Source organism: Podarcis raffonei, chromosome 10, assembly GCF_027172205.1.
Source record: "Podarcis raffonei isolate rPodRaf1 chromosome 10, rPodRaf1.pri, whole genome shotgun sequence".
NCBI lineage: Eukaryota > Metazoa > Chordata > Lepidosauria > Squamata > Lacertidae > Podarcis > Podarcis raffonei.
This window is the reverse complement of record NC_070611.1, coordinates 49,043,898-49,066,642: the sequence shown is the minus strand read 5'-3', so window position 1 is coordinate 49,066,642 and position 22,745 is coordinate 49,043,898. Positions and strand designations below refer to the sequence as shown.

The window sequence follows — 22,745 nt, the reverse complement described above, 5'->3', positions numbered from 1 at the left end:
GCAGATGTTTAAGCATTATCAGCATATAATGCTAACAGTTCAAAGAGAACTTCAGAAATGACAGGGAAGCAATTTGCTACTTCAGATGCTTTGTCCATTTGTGAAGACAGCCATTATTTGGTACCAAAGCAGAGCACTTCTCTCCCTGTGTATGTACGTGCAAGTGCCTAAAAGCAAGCAAGAGCTGCATAAGGAAAGGATATGCAGCACTTTTGCTTGTCAGCACCCGCATCAGACTCCTGGTCCCCATCCCCACCCCCACCTTAAGACAGCTCCTGAATGTGGATTTATTAGAGGATTCTAGCAGCAGCCCTACTAATTCTGCCTTTAATTGCTGCCTTTTTGGCATAATCCAGATTTGCTCAAGCACAGCAGCACCTTCACTCCTTGTCCATCTCCCATCCTTCTGCTTTAAAGGGCAAGTTCCACACAATTTTTCCAGGAATAATAATAATAATTATTATTATTATTATTATTATTAATATTATTATTATTTGTGTTAATGTACATTAAGAGTTCAATCAGCAGTTTCTTTGCCTTCACCAACGAGACTGTTTTTCAGGAACTCTCTGCTATTAGCTGTACTAAAAAGAAAGCATCTTTGCAAGAACCCCATGTGCAAAAATGGTAATCTGCACCTCATATCTCTAGTCAAAGGTATTTGCAGCTAATGAGATTGCTTGAGTGATGCTTTTCTGTATCGTTGGCACTTATAGATGGCGTATGGAAAGTCACAAGTCTTTTGTATCTGGATTGGTTTTTGGTAAGTGTGCTACAACTCTGCGTACATTGGGCCATATTAATATGCTTTGAGTTGTATGGGTTTTGTAACATGATATTTTTAGACTTTATTTATGTGCAGCATGTTACGACCTGCCCTGAGCCCTTGGGATAAGGAAGAATTAAAAAAAAAATCAGAACAGATAAATATGTTATGACAAGTCTTTCCAGTATAATCTCTCAATTTAAAAGTAGCAAGTGTATTCTATATCACTCCCACAAGATTAATTCTTTATATACCACAGTGGAAATGTCAGAAGCCCATCAGTTACAACTGTACAATGTGACAAGCACTAGTAAAATGGGAAGAAAACTGTTAAGCAAAAGCAAGTTTCAATATGCTAGGCAAAGTCTTAGAAGGCAATTGTGTTCTAACCCTCGGCTGACACAGCCTTCCTTAAATGGTCTGGGCACCAGCAGAGGGCAGTGCATTCTCAAGTGGTAAAAGAGGGAGAAGAAAAGCCCTTAGCAGTTAAGAGAACTACAAACAGCCAGAGAGAATGAGCCAAATCAAAACCATCAATTAAATAATCAAAATAAATGTTGTGAAGTTACAAACAGATATTGGTCTTGGTAGTAACACTGAAGAGCTCCAAGCTGTGAAAACTACCCCATGGGCTTAAGAACGTAAGAGCTCTTCTGGATCAGGCCAATGGCACGTCTGGTTCAGCATCCTATCCTCACAGTGGCCAACCAGACGTCTGTAGGAACCCCACAAGCAGGACCTGAACGCAACAGCACTCGGCTCACCTGCGATTCTCAGCATCAGGCATTCTACTGCATATTAACTCAGTTTTGAGAGGTCCTTTTGGAAGTCTTCACAACCTTTTTGTTTTAATGACCCTGATCAATTTAGTATCATCAGCAAACTTGGCCACCACTGTTCACCTCCAACTCTTAGATGGTTTATGAACAAGTTAAAAAACACAAGTCGCAAAAGCAATCCTTTGGGGAACTCCACTTCCTACAGCTTTCCATTCAGAGAACTGACCATTTATTACTACTCTCTGCTTCCTGCTACTTAATCTGTTCCTACACCACAGGAGGAACTTTCCTTTCATTGACTGCTAAGCTTACTCAGGAGTCTTTTGTGCAGTACCTTGTCGAAAGCTTTTTGAAAATCCAAGTACATTATGTCAACCACATCACCTCTATTTATATGCTTGTTGACACTTTCAGATAGTTCCAATGGGTTTCTGGGACAGAACTTGATCTTGCAGAAACCATGCTGACCTTGTTTCACCTAGGCTTGTTCTTCTATTTCCTTGGTTATTTTATCCTTAACAGTGCTTTCCACCAGTTTTCCAAGGATAGATGTTAAGCTAACCGACCCATAATTTCCAGGAACCTCCCTGGATCCGTTTTTATATATTAATGTAACATTGACTACTTTCCAATCACGGCTAGTTACATATTTTTGTTAGAAAACCAGCAATTTCACATTTCTGTTCTATGAGAACTCTCAGGTGGGTGCCATCTAGACCCAGCAACTTGTCAATTTTATTTTATTTAGTCTATTAGGCCTAGAAAGAACTTCATCTCATGTCACCACTATCTGCCTCAGATCCTCAGACTCCCTTCTTGCAAAAGTGAGTCCAGGCACTGGGATCTGCCCCATAACTTCTGCTATGATGACAGATGCAAATAATTCACTCAACTTCTCTGCAATGTCCTTATTCTCCTTTGAGACTTTTGTCATCTAAGGGTCTAACTGCCTCCCCATATAGTCTTCTGCTACTAACGTATTGGAATAACTTCTTGGTTTTGATCTTCATGTTTTTAGCAATATGCTCTTCCTTACTGCCTGCTCGCACTTTGTTTCCCCAAGCTTGTGTTACTTTTTGTTCTCGTTTGGACAAGACCTCCATATTTTGAAGGAAGTCTTTTTGCCTCTACCAGCTTCTTTGACTCTTCTTGTTAACTATGTTGACATTCTGGTGGCTCTTACGGCATCTTTCCTGATCTGCAATATATACTCCAGCTGAATGTCTAATATTGTGATTTTAAACAACCCTCAATCATTTGGGAATGCTTTGACCCACATTATACTTGCTTTCGCAATATTTAAACTGCAATCAGGCAAAGCCACGCATGCCAAATTTTAAGTCACTGGATAAGTAATAGCCAGGTGAAATATTAGTCAAAGTCTCTTTCAATAGGTTTATTTTGGCTTAGAATTACAGGAAAACATATGATAATAAGAAAATAAAAGTCTAACTTCCACTCTTACAGGATTTAGTCTGTGATTGCTAAACATTTGATTAGTTCCAGGCACAAAGAAATGAAACAAGCTAAGCGTTATCACACTCAAGGTGCCTCATACCAATGAATGAAAGGTTTCCACCCTCTCTTTGTAGAGTCGGTGAAAGGCATTTGCCATGATGTGAAAAGGGGCTTCATAGTTTTCCATCTCTTTCTGTAAACATAAAAAACAAATATATGATGACAGATGAGGAAAAACGTATTTAATTACTTCAAGAAACAACAATTGCAGGAAACAACAATTGCTGGAAACAACAACATAATCCAGTGCCTCCTCTATCTGAAAATGAAAGCAATTATTTCTCTACATCCGATTATATAGACACTCACTACTGACATCTCGCAATATTCTAGGCCATTGGTTTCTGCCCAGTCTTTAGCTTGTTTTTGTTCCACAACTCGCCTATCGATCAAATCAGTCTTATTGCCCACTAGCACACCTACAAAAAACAAGAGGAAGAAGAAAAGAGCATTGAAAAGAAGCATTATTAACAATGGCACTATAAAATCTAGGAAGTTAACAGGTAAAAGAGACAGGAAAATGTGTTGTTTGACAAAGTAATGGAAAGAAAGACCACAAGGGAGTCACATGGCATATGTATTTCCCATATTTGTTTCAGATACTGACTGAATAAAAGAAAGGCATTCTAACAGCTTGGAACTGAGATGCTGATGTCTGTCAGAACTCATGTGCAGGAGTTACAGGCACAAAGTATATATGCAAAAATGTTCAGTCTCCTACCTGGAATATGTATTCCAGAGGCTTGGGTCCTCAGCTTCTCAAGCCATTTGGCAGCGTTATTGAAAGACTCTTCATTGGTAACATCATATACAATACACAGGGCATTGGGCTGTTCCCACTGTGCAACAAGAGGAAAACACTGTCAGTTCTGTTGAAACAGATGTTGTCAATAGTCAGTACAGCCCTGGAGAATTCATAAAAAAATAATTTTGGTGTATAAGGAACATCAGAAAACCAGAGCTAGAAAAGAAAGTCTGATAGACAAGGATTCCGTCATCTATGGAAACATCACTGGCATTCAAAGGGAAAGGTACATTGCTGTGTTTCAGCCAAGTTCTTATCCAAAGCCTCAAAAAAGCACTTTCAAGGATGGAAAATAGGAGTTTGTGTTGTGGTGCAGCAGTAGATGATCATATTCCATGAAAAGACCATAGTATAAACTCATAATGAAGTCTGAAAACCATCCCAAATGAAGATATAAAGATATAGCATAGCTATTGGGAAAGACAAAGAAGGAGATTACAGTTTATACTTTTCTCTGGCATATTCAGCAAGGTACCATGCCGATGCCCACTTCGTGAATCAGCATAACTGCCCCAGGGTTTTAAAAACTAGGAAAGCTACCAAACACGTAAGAACAAAGCAAGTTGAAGTTGAAGATCTATTAGGGAAACATAAAAAGGTCTTCCTTGTCAGGGATAACCAACACTGTGCTCTCCAGATGCTTCTGGACTCAAACCCTGATCAGCCCCAGCCAGCACAGACAATGGTCAGGGATGATGGGAGCTGATGTCCAACAATCTCTGGGGGCACCAGGCTATCCCTACTCTATGCAAATATGCTCTCTGCACAATAAGATCCATGGACTTTCAATTTACAAAGCAGGAGTGCACAGCCAAATTAAGGCATAACTATTCTCTGTGAAACAATCCCAAAATATGCATTCTTGTTTAAGTGTCTTGCTGGATCAGACAAAGGCCTGTGTTAATTATCTGAAAGAATTCAAATAACCAGAAGGCATTAGTTGGTACACCTGAAACTGTGCTGCACTGCTCAATTGTATTTAAACTTCTGCCCACTTTTGTTTAGGAGACTGAACTGCTCTCTTCCCCTCCCAATAACTTTTATGCATGGGGAAAATTGCCCCCCCGCCCCGTGACGATCCATCCAGTTGTTAGGAAGAAGGAAGACAGGAAGGAATGATTACTCCCAGTTCTTATGCAAGCTTTAATTGGGATGTGGAGGCCAGGGGTGCTTCAGAGCTTATCTGTTGAATGAAAACTCTTATATTCTACTTGCCAGTTTCTCTAGCATTTCAGAAAAGATTTCTTTCCCTGCTGAGTCAAAGAGGAAGAGTTCCTGAAAGCAAAAGCAAAAACAATGTGTAGCCATGAAACCTTCCCTACTAAGTAAACGGTTTTTAAATGCTACCTCACTTCAGGCACAGCAATGATCACAATCTTAATAATTAATAATAATACATGTAACCCACAGAGCTATAGAAATGAATTAACTATTATATTTTTAAATACAGAAGAAAACACACCATAGCCCAGGGTAGTCCAGCTTGCAAATATTTCACTGCCCTATTTCACCAAGCAGCCCATGACTAACTCACCAAATGGTGGCAGCAAAGAGCTCTGAGGGTTGGGGGAGAGTCAAAGCAGTTGAGATGGTCCAGAAAGCTTGTTCTTTCCTTTCCTATAAAACATTGATTTCTGCTTCTATTCCTAGTATCAACTTATTGCATAGACAAAATGGCAACTCATATACCAACATAGTTACATGATTTTATCCCAAAGAGGTAGGAGTCCCAATGGGTATGAAGTTATTGGAACAAATTAGAGTCCAAGATGTTGCATTGTCAACATTAATGCTATACAAATAAGTTTTCCTACATTTGTATAAATTAACTAACAGAATCGGAGTAAGTTAAACAAAGTCATTGAAAAAAATGAGAATTCTAGATAGGCTTTTTAACTTTTTAAAAAAACCTATCTGTTTAAATCATAGCTGGGCTCACCACACTATCATTTGTCTCTGGAACGAGTACCGTCTTCACCAGCAATTCTACTCCTGTTGTCTGTCAATCAAAATAAGGTAAACATGTCATAAAGATTCAGAGGAAGCAAGTGTATTTTCATACTATGCTTGCCTAGGGCCAAAAGAATCCTTCAGGCTTTTCAAATCATCATCACAATATAACAAACTAATTTATATGTCATAGAAACACTCAGAATCTGAAAAATGGATGTTTGGGACTAGCCTGGAAAAACAAAACCAGGCTGAAATGAAGGCAGTTGCTCACAGTTATAGAAAGTTTATTTTTGCTGCAGGACTAGCTCTGGCTGTAGATTCTTTAGGGTATTTTTCAAACCCCTTTTTAGGCAACAATCTTCATAAGAGAAATAGTACATCCTTCTTTTTCTGCTCACCTAAGGTAAATACAAAAAAGTATGTTTCAACATGAAGACTTACAAGTGCAGAGACCTGATTTGTACAAGTCTTCCCCCTCAAATTGGGTTTCCACATCTACAGGTCTCTGTATGGGGTGCCTGTTGCACATTTCCTTAGACATATACTGTAGTGGGAAATGGAATGGGATGCACTTTTGCTCCTCCTGCATTTGATCATAATTGGTTGTGTAAGTGTACAAACTGGTCCTAGGTAAATATATCCTTGCCACTTTTCTGATGGGAAGTTTTAAATGTAACCAAGATACTTAGCACTATGATTAACATTCAGATCTGTGAAGATCACACCGATGTCTCTCCTCCCCAGTTATTGTCATTCCATCCAAAAGCTCACCAATGTATAATTTTTCTGAAAATGAGCCCCATCATTGCAGAACATCTGGACCAAGGCACTTTTCCCCACTGCTGGGTCACCTGCACAACAAATAGGAAAAATACTTTTGTTCTAATTTGGCTAAGTCACTTCCTTCCTCCAATTATATTCTAAGAAATATAATGGACCTGTGGGTATAGAGTGGTATATAAATTCAATAAATAAACAAAAGGGGGGGAGTGCTAAATAAATAAATAAATAATACTGATGTAAACAATGAGCAGTTCAATATTATACATTTTATATGCATGCTGAAACCAAAGGATTTAAATACCGTACACCTATCTGGGCAAAGGACGGAGATGGCGCTGTGGGTTAAACCACAGAGCCTAGGGCTTGCCGATCAGAAGGTCGGCAGTTCGAATCCCCGCGACAGGGTGAGCTCCCGTTGCTCGGTCCCTGCTCCTGCCAACCTAGCAGTTCAAAAGCACGTCAAAGTGCAAGTAGATAAATAGGTACCACTCTGGCAGGAAGGTAAACGGTGTTTCTGTGAGCTGCTCTGGTTCGCCAGAAGCGGCTTAGTCACGCTGGTCACATGACCCAGAAGCTGTATGCCGGCTCCCTTGGCCAGTAAAGCGAGATGAGACCAAAATCCCAGAGTCGTCCGCGACTGGACCTAATGGTCAGGGGTCCCTTTACCTTTATCTGGGCAAAGGAACAGGTCCAAGCTAGACATGACATTCATTGTGTGAATGTACCGTATTTTTCGCACTATAGGACGCACTTTTCCCCCTCCAAAAATGAAGGGGAAATCTGAGTGCGTCCTATGGGGCGAATGCAGGCTTTCGCTGAAGCTTGGAGAGTGAGAGGAGTCGGTGCGCACCGACCCCTCTCGCTCTCCAGGCTTCAGGAAGACATCCGCAGCCTAGGCAGCCCTGTGGGAGTTCCCGCAGGGCTGTCTAAGCTGCGGATAGTAGCCTGCTTCCCGGAGCGTCGGGCGCCCTGAAAGCAGAGCGCCCCACGCGCCGGACAGACATCCGCAGCGTGGGGAGCCCTGCAGGAGTTCCCCGCAGGGCTCCCCACGCTGCGGATAGCATGCCGCCCAGCGCGGGGGTGCCCTGAAGCAGAGCGCCCCGCGCGCCGGACAGACATCCGCAGCGTGGGGAGCCCTGCAGGACTTCCCCGCAGGGCTCCCCACGCTGCAGATAGCAGGCTGCTGCCCCGCACGCGGGGCACCCTGAAGCAGAGCGCCCCTCGCGCCGGGTAGACATCGGCCAGCCCCACAAGCTCGGGGGACAGCAGGGAGGCGCAGCGCCGCCATCCCGCTGTTCCTCGACCTGGTTCGGTTTCCCCGACCTGCTTTTGGGGGGGAAATATAGGGGAAATTTTTTTTCCTTTATTCCCCCCCCCCCGAAAAACTAGGTGCGTCCTATGGGACGGAGCGTCCTATGGAACGAAAAATACGGTAATTAAAAGCAATGCATGTTTTTAGTGTAAAGAGTGGCTGAGGGAAGGCTGAGGAGCCTGGACCACAAAGGTGGGGAGGAAAAGTTTTTCTTCTTACCACAGTGCCCACATACCGTAAATTGTTTCTTCAAAGCTGCAATTTTACATTTCAAGAGATGCCCCCATCACACCTTGAAATGAAAAGCACACATTTCGAAAGCTGTTTTTTTCTTTTTTGTGTGGACTGTAGCAAGGAGCAAAATAATTACCTGCCAGTTCTGTGGCAGCTCAAGATTCTCCAGAACTGCATTTAGCATGGCCCTCAGGCTGTATGACACCTGTTCTCAATTTTTTGCAAGTACACAAACTCCAAAGATCTGCTGTAGTACTATTGACCATAGCATGGGACACTACAGAAACTGACTTTCTACCTTTTTTCTTCACCATCTATCAGGACAGCACTTTTGGGCTACTTATATATTTTACTTGCTACTATATAAATATTATTTTGCTTCTTTGAGTTTGCCACAACATTCTTATTATCAATGAATGCTAATCATAACCTTGTCCAGTCTTATGTTCATAATGCGAACAAGAGTGAAGTTAGGCGATCTACTGTACAGAACACAACAAATGGCATTGTGGAAACATTGCCTAAAGGTGCAACATACTGTACTTTCCAGTATGGAAAAATATTTAATTCCGATCATAACAATATTGTCAGGATTCAGTATCAACATTTTAGGCATCAGAATTGAACAGGAAAAACATGTTAATTCTTCTGCATAAGATGCACGAAACGCTCAGATTTCACAACAGTTTCTCTCTGTTCACACAGGATGCAATTGCTCTGCTAGACATGCATACGCAGGAGCAACATGCATGAAAAATTCAGTATTAAGGCTCAAATTGAGCAACTATTTCCAAGACTAATTGAAGGAAATTGTGCTTTTCAGGGCGGCTGGCCTGTGTGTGTTTACTCCACTCAAACTTCATACTCTTGCATGGATGCGAGGTAAGACAGGAACACCCAATGGACATAGCAGAAAAAATGTGTCCATTATGCATGAGACAACACAGTCAAATTTATACGCTTCTGGTTGACTAGGCCATTAGAAAATAAAATTTGTTTAGGCAAATTGAGTATTTTGCATTTATCAATGGTGGTGTAAGGTTTGCTTTTAAAGTAAAAATATGGAATATATTGTTGTGATGCCCAGAGCAGAGTGCTGATGTAGCTTCAGCAGTTATCAAATTGAGATTGAGCTCTATATAGCGGCAACATACCTATTACTGGTCCTGCCCTTGGTGGTAGTTGCCTTATCAGTTAAAGGCCCCAGCCTGCTCCATTAGTCTTCTGCTCTGGCATCACCCACCTCATGGGGGCCTCTGCAATGGAGTCCTCTAGACTGAAGATAGCAGTGCTACATCCTTAGGCAAGAAGGGCACTGGTACCAATTGACTGCCCACCTATGAGGCAGGATGAAGCAGCGTAAGTCCCTGAGTTGGTACTCTCATGGGCACCCTGCCTGTTCTCCCGCCTCCACCACCAGTGGAGAAGCAGTGCTGGCATTGGTTCCCATTTCCAGCGAGATCTCACTGAAATCTCACAACATCTCACGGAGCACAAAGGGATCTTGTGAATCTTGCCGATGCTGGCCCTTCTACGCTGGTGGGGTGGCACTTCTCATTTCGCCTCAAGTGGGACACACCAGCCCTGCTTCGAATAGCTTTTGGGGGATTAGCCCTGCATGGCCTCCCCCTTCAGAGTCTGCCCTCATCCCCTGAAAAAGAGTAATCTGATTCTAGGGTCACGGCCCTTCTAAGATTCTAAAGAAACATCCCATAATGCTAAGCATGCGATAAAACCACATCATCTTTCAATAATCTTGGCATTTTCTGTTCTATTTGGGAAACTTGCATGTCTAAAAGCTGATCCTAAAGCCTACAGTGCCTCCTGATCTGCAGATTTTTTAAACAACCAACCAACAATATGCTTTCTGGCAAATCAAGGTAAGTTCAAACTGCCAGTTACAGTCCATTTCTATATAACAGGCACGTCCAACAGGTAGATCTTGATCTACTGGTAGATCATGGGGGGTATGTAACTCACTGCCAGTTATTTTATGATGGGAGTAGATCTCAGTCTCTTGAAAGGTGGACATGCCTGCTTTTTAACATGGAACTGGAACAATCTCTTCCTTTCACCATTGTTTTCTTTTACAGGTTTGCAAAGAAAGCCTTTGCCCCCTTAAAAGGAGGACCTGTTGCAGACTAATTGTCATTTTCAACAACTAGAATCATTTATTGATTGATTTATATGCCACCAACCGATGCAAGAAAGTTTGCAACACGAGAGACAAAACATTCACATCACAAAACCAAAATTAGATGTGACTGATAGAAATCAGCAATGCCCTAGAGAGCTTATGTTTGACATTGGAGGGTCAAACTGGTCCCAGAGCAATAGAATAATTAGATAGCAGGTGTGCCGAGCTTTTTTCCTCTTTGTGTGTTTTCGCTTTTTGAAGAGCAAGTCTTCCTACCTGGTGTGCTCCTGTGCTTCCCTTTCTACGGGGAACAAAATTAACCCAAGGCATATACTCTTTACTATATATATATATATATATATATATATATATATATATATATAACCCAATCCTAACCATGTCGATCTAGGAAGGAAGGGATTCTCAAGAGATTTCTAGAGCGGGGCAGGAATGATTTAAAAGCAACGGTTTCCTGTTAGGCTGCGTTGCTATAAAAGCAACCGAACACCTTAACCGCATCCTTAGATTGCGGGCGCTTGTGCAGAGGCAGCAATGCTCTTTTCCTCCCCTCTGAGACGAGGACATGCCTTGGCCCGGGAGGGACTCTCAGGTCCCTGTGCACGAGGTGCGACTTGTAGCGATGCTGCCAAGGCGGCCAGTTTCGGAACTCACCTGCCACGATGCACTTGGCAGCCAGCTTCACCATGGCCTGCGCTGCCCCTTCACCACAGGAGAGGATTTTGTGGGGAAAGGGGAGACGAAGCGGCCGGCGCTTATGGAGGGGAGGGTTGTGTAGGCATCGAGGGGCTGGAATTAAGGCAGGCGGGGAAAGGGACCCCTGAGGCTGGGCCTAGCGGGTCGGGAGGGAGAGCCGCCCTGAGATCCGCGGGGACAGCGGCGCAGGGCCTGGGCTACCGGGTCCCCGCAAACCCAGCTTCCAACCTAAACCACACTCTTCCGCCTCTTGCGGAAAAAAGCGACTCCAGCCCTCTCCTAGCAACAGGACACGAGAACGTCCGCGCTTCCCCCGCCCACCCCCACCTGCAATCCTATTGGCCGACGCTCCCCGTTCTCGGAAGAAGCGATTGGTTTCGCGTTGCGCCCGCCTACATTTCCGTTTGGCTGTTCCCTCTCACGTCCTTTCCGCCCTTTTCGTCGATGCCCTCGGCTCATTAGTTCTCAGCATGTGCCGATCAAAAGAAACCCTAGGCGCCTATTGGCTCAGTTTGTGCTCAATCATTTGAAGTCGTCCAGGGCCGCCAACCGCGATGAAGCCCCTGCCTGAGGAAGCGATGAAGTCATTCAAAGCAACAATTTTGCGTGCGTGGACCGTCTTCTTCTACCCGGTGATTTATGACCCGCCAAACGAGCCTATTTTATGATTGGTTGAGCCCGGGCGGCCTGTACCACTGGGACGGAATCATGCTCTTTTCGTTGTCAATTCTCTAGGGACGCCGGAAATGACTACGGTTAAACTGTCTTCGGATAATCCCGATTCGGTGACTACTTTCCATTAGGATTCTGCGAGGCAAGACGCGGGTTCACTTCCCAAGTCAATCCCTAAACACCCCCACCCGCCCATCAACAGTGGGCCTTCCCACGCCGCTATGTGGCTCCTATGTACTTTCTGTGTTTATGGAGGCTCCACGCAAGGTTAACTGAGTTTTCCGCGTCTGCGCAGACCGACGCTGGCCCTGTCTCTTCCCCACCCCCACACGTTGCCCCTCCTTCAGGTGCCAAGATCCACAGGGTCAGCTGATCCTGGTGTTGATCTTTCCTCCCCCCCTGTTCCTGATGTAGATCTTCCCTCACCCCAGCCCTCGTAGCACTTTCTGACTTGGTGCCTGTAGCCCCTGTCCCTCCAATTTTAAATTTTTTTGGGGGGGGGGGCAATGTTTGGTTATGGGCTTGCCTGCTTTTCTGTTTTATTTGGGGTATGTAAGTGTTGGTGTTTTGCCTGCTGCATGTGGCATTGTGAGCACTGCCAGGTTTTCATCCGAAAAGGTTGAGCACCTCTGAACTAACCCATGGCCACCACTCGAGCTTTGTGTTTTAGTTTTGATATGAATCTGGCAGCCTCGTGATTGTGCTCCTATAACAGTTGTGGGCCACTGGTCCTGTTAGCTAGGGATGAAGGGAATTGTAGTCCCAAACATCTGGAGGGCCGGAGTTTGCCTATGCCTGATCTAGTCCAATCCCCTGCAATGCAAGAATCCTGCCCACAACTGTTATAGGAGCACAATCATGAGGCTGCCTCCATTCTTAAGGAAATCAGGCCTGAATGCTCACCGGAAGGATAGATCGTGAAGCTGAGGCTCCAATACTTTGGCCACCTCATGAGAAGAGAAGACTCCCTGGAAAAGACCCTGATGTTGGGAAAGATTGAGGGCACAAGGAGAAGGGGACGACAGAGGACGAGATGGTTGGACAGTGTTCTTGAAGCTACAAACATGAGTCTGACCAAACTGCGGGAGACAGTGGAAGACAGAAGTGCCTGGCGTGCTCTGGTCCATGGGGTCACGAAGAGTCGGACACGACTAAATGACTAAACAACAAAGGGTGCTTTAAAAGTAAACCATCAAGCTGGAGTATTGCACTCAATAAGCTATGGGACATATCTTATAATGCTATCACCTTAATGAAACGTCTTTATCAATTTTGAATACCTTTGTTTCAAATTTTTAGCATCACAAATTAAAACTGGAGCATTTAAAATGTTTAAAGGGCACAAAATCAGCTGAAATTAATGGGTCTCAAAATCCACAGCCAGCAGTAGCCAGCATGTCTTGCTTCATGATAAGATTGCTCTGGGACTGGAGAAACCCACACAACATTGTTCTTTGTGTCGCCGACTGGTTAGGTACCAGGATAATCCTAGGACCTACCTGCATTTCAATGGACTGTGATCCCCTCCAGCTGTCCATTTTACTGCACATTCGTTATTTGTGCTCATGTTGGTATCAGGGCAATTACATGGAATCCCTCAAACACCTGCAGTGCAAACAGTACTATAAAAAACCCTGTAACTTTTCATACCACCAATCTTCTGATGTTGTTGTTGTTGGGATACTGCCAGGGAGACAAAGGCCATCATGCCCCCACGTCGACTTCGGACGATCCATCAACCTCCCATAGAAACGCAGTATCAGTCAATTAGCGACACAAGCCTCAGAAACATCTGTCCACATTCCAAGGACTGGTGCACGCCCTTTGCAGAGTTCGCACAACGAAAGATGCACTCAGGAGAGCATTATTTACAACTTTATTCAGCGTTGGTCAGAACAAAGAAAAACATGACTGCCTGCCTGCGTGTCCAGGCACACACACACAGAGAGAGAACAGCTATATACAAAAACAGAAACATCCTGTGAACAGGAAATACGCAGGCTGTGACGCAACAACCTGCTCCCTTTTTAAGGTGGAACGAAAATATCCTAACATCCTCCCCCTTTCCGTGTAACCTGTAGTACCTGTGGTTCAACCCAATTGCAACCTCTGTATGTAAACCTTAAGTTGTTCTTTGTTAACAACCTTAGACAACAGATCAGCAGGAATTTCATTTCCTGGCATGTAGGACACCTGAATGAGTCCTTTCTGAATACACTCTCTAGCACGATGTAGCTTAATCTGCAAGTACTTTGTTCTTTGCTTGCAACTCTCTGAGTTCAGCAAAGCCAAACAGGATCTATTGTCTTGATACACTTGTATAGGACATTTCACAGAAACTGATGTCCTTAAACAGTTGCATCAACCATTCACAATCCATGAGTGAAAATGACAGAGCATTGAGTTCTGCTTCACAGGAACTTAGGCTTACTGTCGTCTGCTTTTTGCAGTCAAACAGACAGTGGTTGTACATGTAGCATACTCCAGAAGTGCTTGTACCATCCGTGGTGTCACTTCCAAAACTAGCATCTGCAAAGATTTCAAGACCTCCAGTCTTCTGACTGGTGAACCTCAGCCTGTAGTGCAAAGTCCCTTTCAAATAGCGGGCTATGCGCTTCAGAGCTTTCCAATCCTGAACAGTAGGATTGTTGGCATGTCTGCTAAGCAGGTTAGTGCTTACAGCTATGTCAGGTCTTGAACATCTAGCAATGAAATTCAGCTTGCCTAGAATGCATCTGTACAGCGTAGTGTCAGAAAATGCTTCAGCAGTACTATCTACCTGGTAACCTGTCACCATCGGTGTGTCTGCTGGGTTTGCACCAACCAAATTCAACCTGGTTAATACATCAGCAATTTTCTGTGTTTGGTGTACCAGAAAATTACCTGCTTGGTCCCTCTCCACCTGCAGAGAAAGATAGTTGGATACCTCACCAAGATCCTTCATGTCAAAGTGCTCCTTCAGCTGAGCTAGGGTGCTTTGGTACAAAGCCTGATTCTTCCAAAACATCAGAAGATCATCAACAAAACATAAACAATACAGTTTGTTTTGCCCCTCCTCCTTGACAAACACACATGGATCAGCTTTGCCCTGGTGAAAACCTAGAGAAAGCAATGTCTCAGTGAGTTTTGTGTTCCAACACCTGGCACTCTGCTTGAGACCATATAAGGATTTCCGAAGTTTACAGACCATTTCCTTCTGTATCTGCATTCCATCAGGTGGAAGCATATACAGCTCCTCCCCCAAAACCCCGTACAAAAAAGCTGTATTAATGTCGTGATGGGAAACATGCAGTTTCTCCTCTGCAGCAATCTTGAGCATTAGCCAAATGCTCTCATACTTGACGGTGGGTGAGTAGGTCTCGTGGTAATCCTGTCCTGGTACCTGTGAAAAACCTCTGGCAACAAATCTGGCTTTGTGTCTGACAACCTTGCCATTCTGGTCTGTCTTGGCCTTGAAGACCCATTTGCTGCCAACCAGTCTCATTTCTGGGACTACTGGTACCAGCTCCCAAGTTTGGTTCCTGTTCAAGGAATCAACTTCAGCCTTCATGGCATTAAGCCAAGGCTCAGCATCTTTAGAGGTTAACTCCTGAACCTCTTTGAAGCTTGAAGGTTCCCACACCTCTGAGCTACTAAGAACAGCAGTTGCCGTCTTAGCAAACTCATCAGCAAATCTCTTTGGAGGTTTGCCTTTGGTGGCCCTTTCAGATCTGCGTACTAGACGCAAGTCTTCTTCACTCATCTCCTCCTTCTTAGGAGAAAAGTGACCAATGGTGAACAGTGGTTCTTCCAGTTCATTGTCAGAAGCATCAGATGGTCTGACTGAGGTCTTTGCGCTCTTGTAGTCTGCTGTGTCATCACTGTCGCTGACACCAGCAGCAGCGCTGCCCACTGAGCTGGAATCCGAACTCTGATCATCATCATCATCCTCAGCTTCCTCTTCTACCTCAACATCATCTGCTTTTCTTACATCACCTTCATATTCCTCTGGGTGACTCTGGAAAATTCCCACATTTCCCCCCCATTTAGAATTGTACTCAACACTCTTTGTGAACTTAATGGACTTAGAGTCAGTCATCCATACCCTGTATGCACCTTTTTCGTACCCCATGAACAAACCATGTGCCCCACGCTTCCCAAGCTTGTTGCTCTGTGGGGTGTGTACCCACATGTCAGAACCAAAGCTTCTCCTGTGCTTGACGTAAGGTTTCTTACCAAACATCTTCTCATAGGGAGTACAACCAATAGATGATGACAGTCTCCTATTAAAGGTATAAACAAACGAGTTCAAAGACTCCCCCCAAAACTTCTCAGGGAGACTGGCATCATGCAACAAGGTTTTCAGGCCTTGCAGCAATGTTTGCTTTGCTTGCTCACAAATCTCCCATGGAGATCCAGGACTTGAGAGGCTATGCTGGATTCCCTTCTCAGGAAAGCTTCAAACTGCCGAGAAGTGAATTCAGCCTCTCGATTAGTAAACAAACAGCCAATGTGTTTACTGTGAACATTCTCCAACCAAGCACAGAATGCCTTGAACCTAGGAAATGCTTCCAATTTCTGCTGGAGCATAAACACATGAATGTACCTAGAAAAAGAATCAATTAAAACCATGAAGTACCTTGCTCCACCCACAGAGGGCGCAAGTGGACCAACCAGGTCTGCGTGGACTAGCTGGTAGGGTTGGAAGCCTGCCTGCTAGACTCCTTGCCTTTTGGAGCAACCTTCACCTTGTTCTCTGCACAAGACACACATTTCATGTGAAACTTACAGGGCTTGATGTTCAAACCCTGAACCATTCCAGGCATCTTGGCCAGTGCCTGCCAAGACATGTGACCAAATCTTCGATGCGCCTCGTGAATACATCCTGCATGAAGAACTTTGTTAGTTTGTGCAACACAACAAGAATCAACATTAGACACAGCAACAGCATTGTCATCATAAGTTATACAGAACAAACCATCCATAAACTTTGCATGCAAAATGTCCTCTTTGCCTTTCCTGATGACACAGACGCTCCTCTTGAAGGAAATCTCAAAGCCACGGCCAGTCAGCTGTGGGACACTGAGCAAATTGTCTGCAGAATCTGGAACATAAAGTACATCTCTGATGGTTGTGTGCAGACTTGCCAGTTTCACAGTCTCGACTCCTGCAATTCGCAATGTCTTTCCATCAGTCTGGTGGATCTCTCCGTCTTGAGGCGTGAAGGAGATAAATAGATGCCGATCCTTTGATAAATGGCATGTAGCACCAGAGTCAACAACAAATCTGGCTTTGGCCTTTGGAGCAGCAGTGCCAGCTAACAGAATCTTGTTTTCCACTGGCTTGGGCTGCTGGTGCTTGCCCCCCTACTCCTGGCCATCAAACTTGCCTTTAGCCTTTGGTGAAGCTGTGCCAGCAAACAAAGCCTTGTTTTCCACCGGCTTGGGCTTTCCACCCCCTTTCTGCTTCGGGCCATCTGCAGGCTTCTGTCTCTGTTTACTTCTGGCCTTCCGGTATCTGTGAGGATGACCTTGGCTCTCATGAGAAACAGAGCTCTCAGCTGCCGACTCCTTGGCTCCCCCTGGAGGCTGGAATGCTGCCTGGGATGACACCACAGTCAGCTCCCCCTGCAGCTTGCAACTGGTGCCCTCGGCATCCCTGCAATCACTCTCGATCTGGGAAACAGCCAGGACCTCCGATGCAGTCAAACTCTGGGCTGGGATGACCGGCAGATGGGCTACTTTCAAAGCATTCTACATCTGACTTGCTGTGGTGTTGCCAGCCAGTGTTGCTATTTCCTCCAGAGAGACAGACAAGACAATTACGTCTATGGCCTGTGAATCTTGGGCCTTCCATCTGTCTGTCAGAGGAACTGGAGGGGCTTCACACAGTGTGCCACACTCCAAACTGTCGTAGTAGACTCTCACACCATCTTGCCCAGGTCTCATAATTGTGCCGATTTAACTTTGGGCACTGAGTGCCATCATCTGAGGCTTGTGAAAACTCCATTCCAGCTCTTCACTTGAGCCTTGAGTCTTTATGCCTCCTTATCTCGGCAACTCATAAATCACGAAGCCCAGCTTGGCTCGACTCCCAGGCTAATTAGCCTGCCGGACATCAAAGTCTCTGCCGCGGCATCAGAAAAGCCTTGCTTTCGCTTTTCCCCACATACCTCACAGTCTCTCGCAGTCTTACTCTCCTGTAAGTGCCGTGAATCTGGGCCCATAACCTGTTGTTGGGATACTGCCAGGGAGACAAAGGCCATCATGCCCCCACGTCGACTTCGGACGATCCATCAACCTCCCGTAGAAACACAGTATCAGTCAATTAGCGACACAAGCCTCAGAAACATCTGTCCACATTCCAAGGACTGGTGCACGCCCTTTGCAGAGTTCGCACAACGAAAGATGCACTCAGGAGAGCATTATTTACAACTTTATTCGGCGTTGGTCAGAACAAAGAAAAACATGACTGTCTGCCTGCGTGTCCAGGCACAGAGAGAGAGAGACAACAGCTATATACAAAAACAGAAACATCCTGTGAACAGGAAATACGCAGGCTGTGACACAACAACCTGCTCCCTTTTTAAGGTGGAACGGAAATATCCTAACAGTTGTTTCCCCCCTCCCCCAATTGCAGTATACTGCAAAAGTGGCCTTCCAGGAGGCAGTAAATGCAGTTACACTGGATAAGCATCACTGAACTAAGAAAGTGGAATGATGTACAAACTGTTCAGTATAAATCCACTATGAAAGCATTAGTACTGCATCAAATATATGTTGCAGAATATATTTGCCAAACAAAACCCACCAGGCTGGAGGTGCCTAGGATTATCCTGTCTGCATTTCAATGGACTGAGGACCAGCACAGGCAGATGATCCATATAGCACAGGTTGATGGATCAACACACAGCTCTGACTCATCCTCTCAAAATCCATACACAAGAAATTGAGATAGCATTTGCTAATTTAGGGATGTATTGTTTTCTCAGCAGCAGTTTTTGCCTTTTATTTGAGATATTTCTCAAACATGGTAATGGTGCTTGGTCAAACTGGCTGAAAATAATTTAAGTTTAGATGGGTTTGTTGAATGTCAGTTTCATTCTGCTCAATTAATGTTTTAAACGGTGTTGTTGTTGTTTGAACCACCGGTGGCTATACTGTGCCAAGATTTGAGGGTAGACACACTTGGACTAGATTCTCACTGAGGTGGTAAACATGAGTCAGGCCTGTACCACTTTAGACTGCAGGTTGGGGACACACATAATCAAATGCTACTCCATACAAAAATGGAGTTTTGTTCTCACTCCCGGCTCAGTGACGTCTACACTGGCTTGGTCATGTCCACAGAATGGAAGATGCCAGGATCTTCAAGGACGTGCTCTAAGGAGAGCTGGCTTCCGCCAGCAGGCCAGTTGGCAAACCAACACTGTGTTATAAAGATGTCTGCAAATGTGACACGAAGGCTGGCAACATCAACCCTATCATGTGGGAACCCCTTGCAGACAACCACAACGCCTGAAGACAATGCAGTCACATTGTGTATCCATAGCAGTGACCAGAGGAGAAATGACCAGTGGGAGGAGTGGAGAGAGGAGAAACGCCATAGTCCATCTGCAGCAGCACAACTGGACACCTTCATCTGCCCCACCTGCAGGAAAACATGTCTCTCCCACTTTGGTCTTTTCAGCCGTAGCAGGTGCTGCAACCTTCCAACAGCTTGACCTCACCCCCAAAGGCGTACTCTTCCATTGTCTCCTGAGAGAGACAGATGCCAGCAGCAATAAAAATAAAATTTATTTCACCTAGAAATCAGAGAGAATCTAACTCAGCCTTCCTAACATACACTAGTGTTCTAAGTACAGGAACGTTTTTAGCATGGAGGAATATAAAAACCATATGAATCCTCAGTTTTAACACCGCAGTAAAAACAAAGCCATAGATAACTATTGTTAACAGTTATTGTGTAATGCTACCAAGTTACTGTGGCAGTATAATGCAGTTTGTCTGGATACCCATTTGGTTTCTGCTCCACTGCAGAAATTTCTCCTACAGCTGAGAGGTACATGCCAAACAATATATGTGAACTTTCCCCCTGTAAAGTAACCCAGAATTTGGTTGGGTAGTGTCACTCCACAGCTGCTAAGGTATGTTACCAATGATCTACCTCCTTACAGCTGCCCTAAGTCACAGAGCATGAATCAGAGGTGAAGGAAAAGAAAGATTTTGTGTCATTGTTATCCAAACCTTTCTGCTTTGCTGACTTTTACACTTGGTTGCTCTCTCTAACATTCCCCATTTACCACAGTCTTGAATGCTCAGAGTTCATGTTGGATGGCTTGCTTATTAGGGGAGAGTATACCGGGCAGGAATGTGACCAGAATTTACATAGGGTTTCCATTCCTTTGGCCCATACAGCTAATGCTCAAATGTTCATCTCAAATTCTGAGCATGTAGCAGCCTAGATGATACCTACAATATTTTTGCAGTGTCAGAACTGTCCTCCTGTCCTTGCCCTCTAATCTTCAGTGATTATCAAGAAGAGATAATGAGCAAATACTCCCATAGTTCCATGCAACTTCAATTTTATTCAAAAGCCTCCAAGCTAAGAGTGGTTTCAGACATTCAAGATGTTATTGACTTTTGCTTCCTGTTTTCAGTGCATGTTGGTAATATTAAAAGAGAATTCATAGCCACTCTTACTTCTAAGTAAACATGCATAGAATAAGGTTCTAAACCATTCTTTGATTAACACTTTTGGACTCTCTTTTTTTAAAATCTACAAGATCCCACATTACCCAGCTTTGTTAACTGTTAGAGGTAGTTTGCTGTATATTGTGTCAAATTGTATAAGCTTAAGTCTGTTCTGAGACTACTTTGCTTTTGCCTGTATAGCAGCCTATTAGTTGAAAACTGCCAGGATGTCTCCCCTAATTTTGTTTTCTTTAAGTTAAACATACCCAGTTCTTTCATCATTTTTGTATGTGTCATATATTTCAAACTCAGTGAGTAGAAGTCTGCTTTTCACAAAGATAAGGCTGTGGGTAGGATTTTTAACACCAAGGTGTTACTGACAATAACAAAAAAAATGTATAACAATAACAAAAAAAAATGTATTCCTCAAACAAAGGTTTCTTTATCACCACCTATTTTCCTTTTCTTTCTTTGATTTGCTATCCTTTTTCTTCTTGAACTTTGTTCCATTTCCCTCCTTTATTCGGTCCTCGGCTCACACTTCTTCTATCAAAGTCCCATGTGTACCTCCTTAGGGTGGGTCAACTCTCACTTTGGTTTTAAAGTCTGCTGTTTAGAACACAGCTACGTTGACACTGTAACTATTTTATTTTCTGTCTCTTGCTAGACCTGTCTCCCACAGTGTCTGACCATCTCAACATTTTGTAAAAAACAAAAACCTGTTAACCTCTACAGATAGAAAGCTAAAGTATAGTGTGAATTGAATCTTAAGAAAATGAATACAAGAGGGAACTGAACCCTACATCCCAAGTGAATGTCATAATCAGCCTTCTTTACACTTCTGCCAAGAGCTCCCTGCTTTCTTATATGAAAGCTACTCTCCAGACTCCCTCAGGTAGTCACAAGGAACTACTGGGTTTTTGAAGGTTTCTCTAGCACAGTAGTTCCTAAGCAGCATACTGGTCCTCAAGTTCTGTCTTAGCTGATATTAGGGATGAAAATTTTAGTTTGGGGTCCCTTTTATTCACTTTAGCTGTTTTGATGTTTTGACTGATTTTACTACCTGTATTTTATAGAGGTTATTTTCTGCTGCTTTTACATATGTTGTTTTTAGGTTAGCACTGCAAGTTTAAGTGAAGCTATGTCCCTGTTCAAATAGAAAGAATCTGGGCTGATAAACAATGGAACCTGGTTTCATGTTTAGGACTCGCTCTCCTCTTCTGATCGCAAACTTTTAACTGATTTTAATATTGTATTTTAAGATTGCTGTGACCCCTGGGACTTTGGTGAAAGGGGGGTTAAGAAAACTAACAAATAATAATTAGCATGGAGGGAGCCTTAAACCATGGCTGTCAGACCAGAGCTGCTGTATCTGAATTGGGCTTATATGTCTGAAGGTGAGGTTTTATAAATAAATACAAAGAACTAAATGTTAAGATTGCTGGGTCATAATACAGATGGTAGTATCTAACTTTAATCATACTTAAGAGTTGATAAGTATGATCTATTAGAATGAATGAGCACAGCTAACTTAGGTCCATTCATTTCAGTGATCTATTTTGAGTAAAACACAGTTGGATACAACCCAGAGTTGTCATACACACACACACACACACACACACACACACACACACACCTTTAACAGTGCATAAGAAAAATGCAGTCATGACAGTTCCTTCATCTACCTTCTCCCAATCCTGCAATAGCAAGCAATATTTCAGTTTTGCACCACAGCAGAGGGTGGAAGAGTGGACAAAGGAACCAAGTGAAAGAATAGGGAGCTCTGGCAAACTGCATAATTTCCCACATCTCAGCAGTTTAAACAGGGCTGCATGTTTTAATTAGGGAATTACTAAGACTGCAATCTTATATACCAAGGATGGGGAACTTCAGGCCCAGGGACCAAGTGTAGCTCTCCATGCCCCCTCCCCAGACCAAGCCTCTCACCAACCTACTTTGTTCCTGGCTAGATTGTTTTTATCTGCATTGATGGATATGTGTTGAAATCTTTCCAATGTTGTTACATTAATTGCTACACCATTTTTATCTCTGACTCCCACCATTATCAGCAAGCAACTCCCATAAAATAACCATAAGGGAATGTAGTCCTCAGGCTGAAAAGCTTCCCAGCCCTAATACATATTCAGTTAGCAGGGAATCTCATTAAACTCAATCAGATTTACTCCTAAGTAAACATGCACAGGACTGCATTGTAAGGCTGCAATTCTGTGAATACTTATGTGTGCATAAGCCTCACTGTGCAGACTTCTGAATATACAGATAGGATCAGGCTGCACAGCTTTATAGGTAAAGGGTAAAGGGACCCCTGACCATTAGGTCCAGTCGTGACCGACTCTGGGGTTGCGGCGCTCATCTCGCTTTATTGGCCAAGGGAGCCGG

General features: G+C 43.9%; 1 protein-coding gene across 4 annotated transcripts; it reads right to left on the bottom strand.

Annotated features, from left to right (window-relative positions):
* Positions 1-2,926: 2,926 nt before the first annotated feature.
* On the bottom strand, positions 2,927-11,960 carry IFT27 (intraflagellar transport 27). Of its 4 annotated transcripts, none has more exons than XM_053404632.1 (7): positions 11,329-11,960; positions 6,593-6,672; positions 5,808-5,867; positions 5,084-5,143; positions 3,785-3,902; positions 3,373-3,482; positions 2,927-3,196 (listed from the first exon to the last, which is right to left on the bottom strand). In XM_053404632.1, exons 2-7 carry the CDS (start codon positions 6,635-6,637, stop codon positions 3,098-3,100), a joined length of 492 nt encoding a protein of 163 aa, XP_053260607.1. In that variant the 5' UTR covers positions 6,638-6,672; positions 11,329-11,960; the 3' UTR covers positions 2,927-3,097. The 4 variants fall into 4 exon arrangements, with proteins under 4 accessions (XP_053260607.1, XP_053260608.1, XP_053260605.1 ...); XM_053404633.1 differs by having other exon boundaries at positions 11,398-11,960; XM_053404630.1 differs by lacking the exon at positions 11,329-11,960 and adding an exon at positions 10,960-11,310.
* Between the last annotated feature and the right edge of the window lie 10,785 nt (positions 11,961-22,745).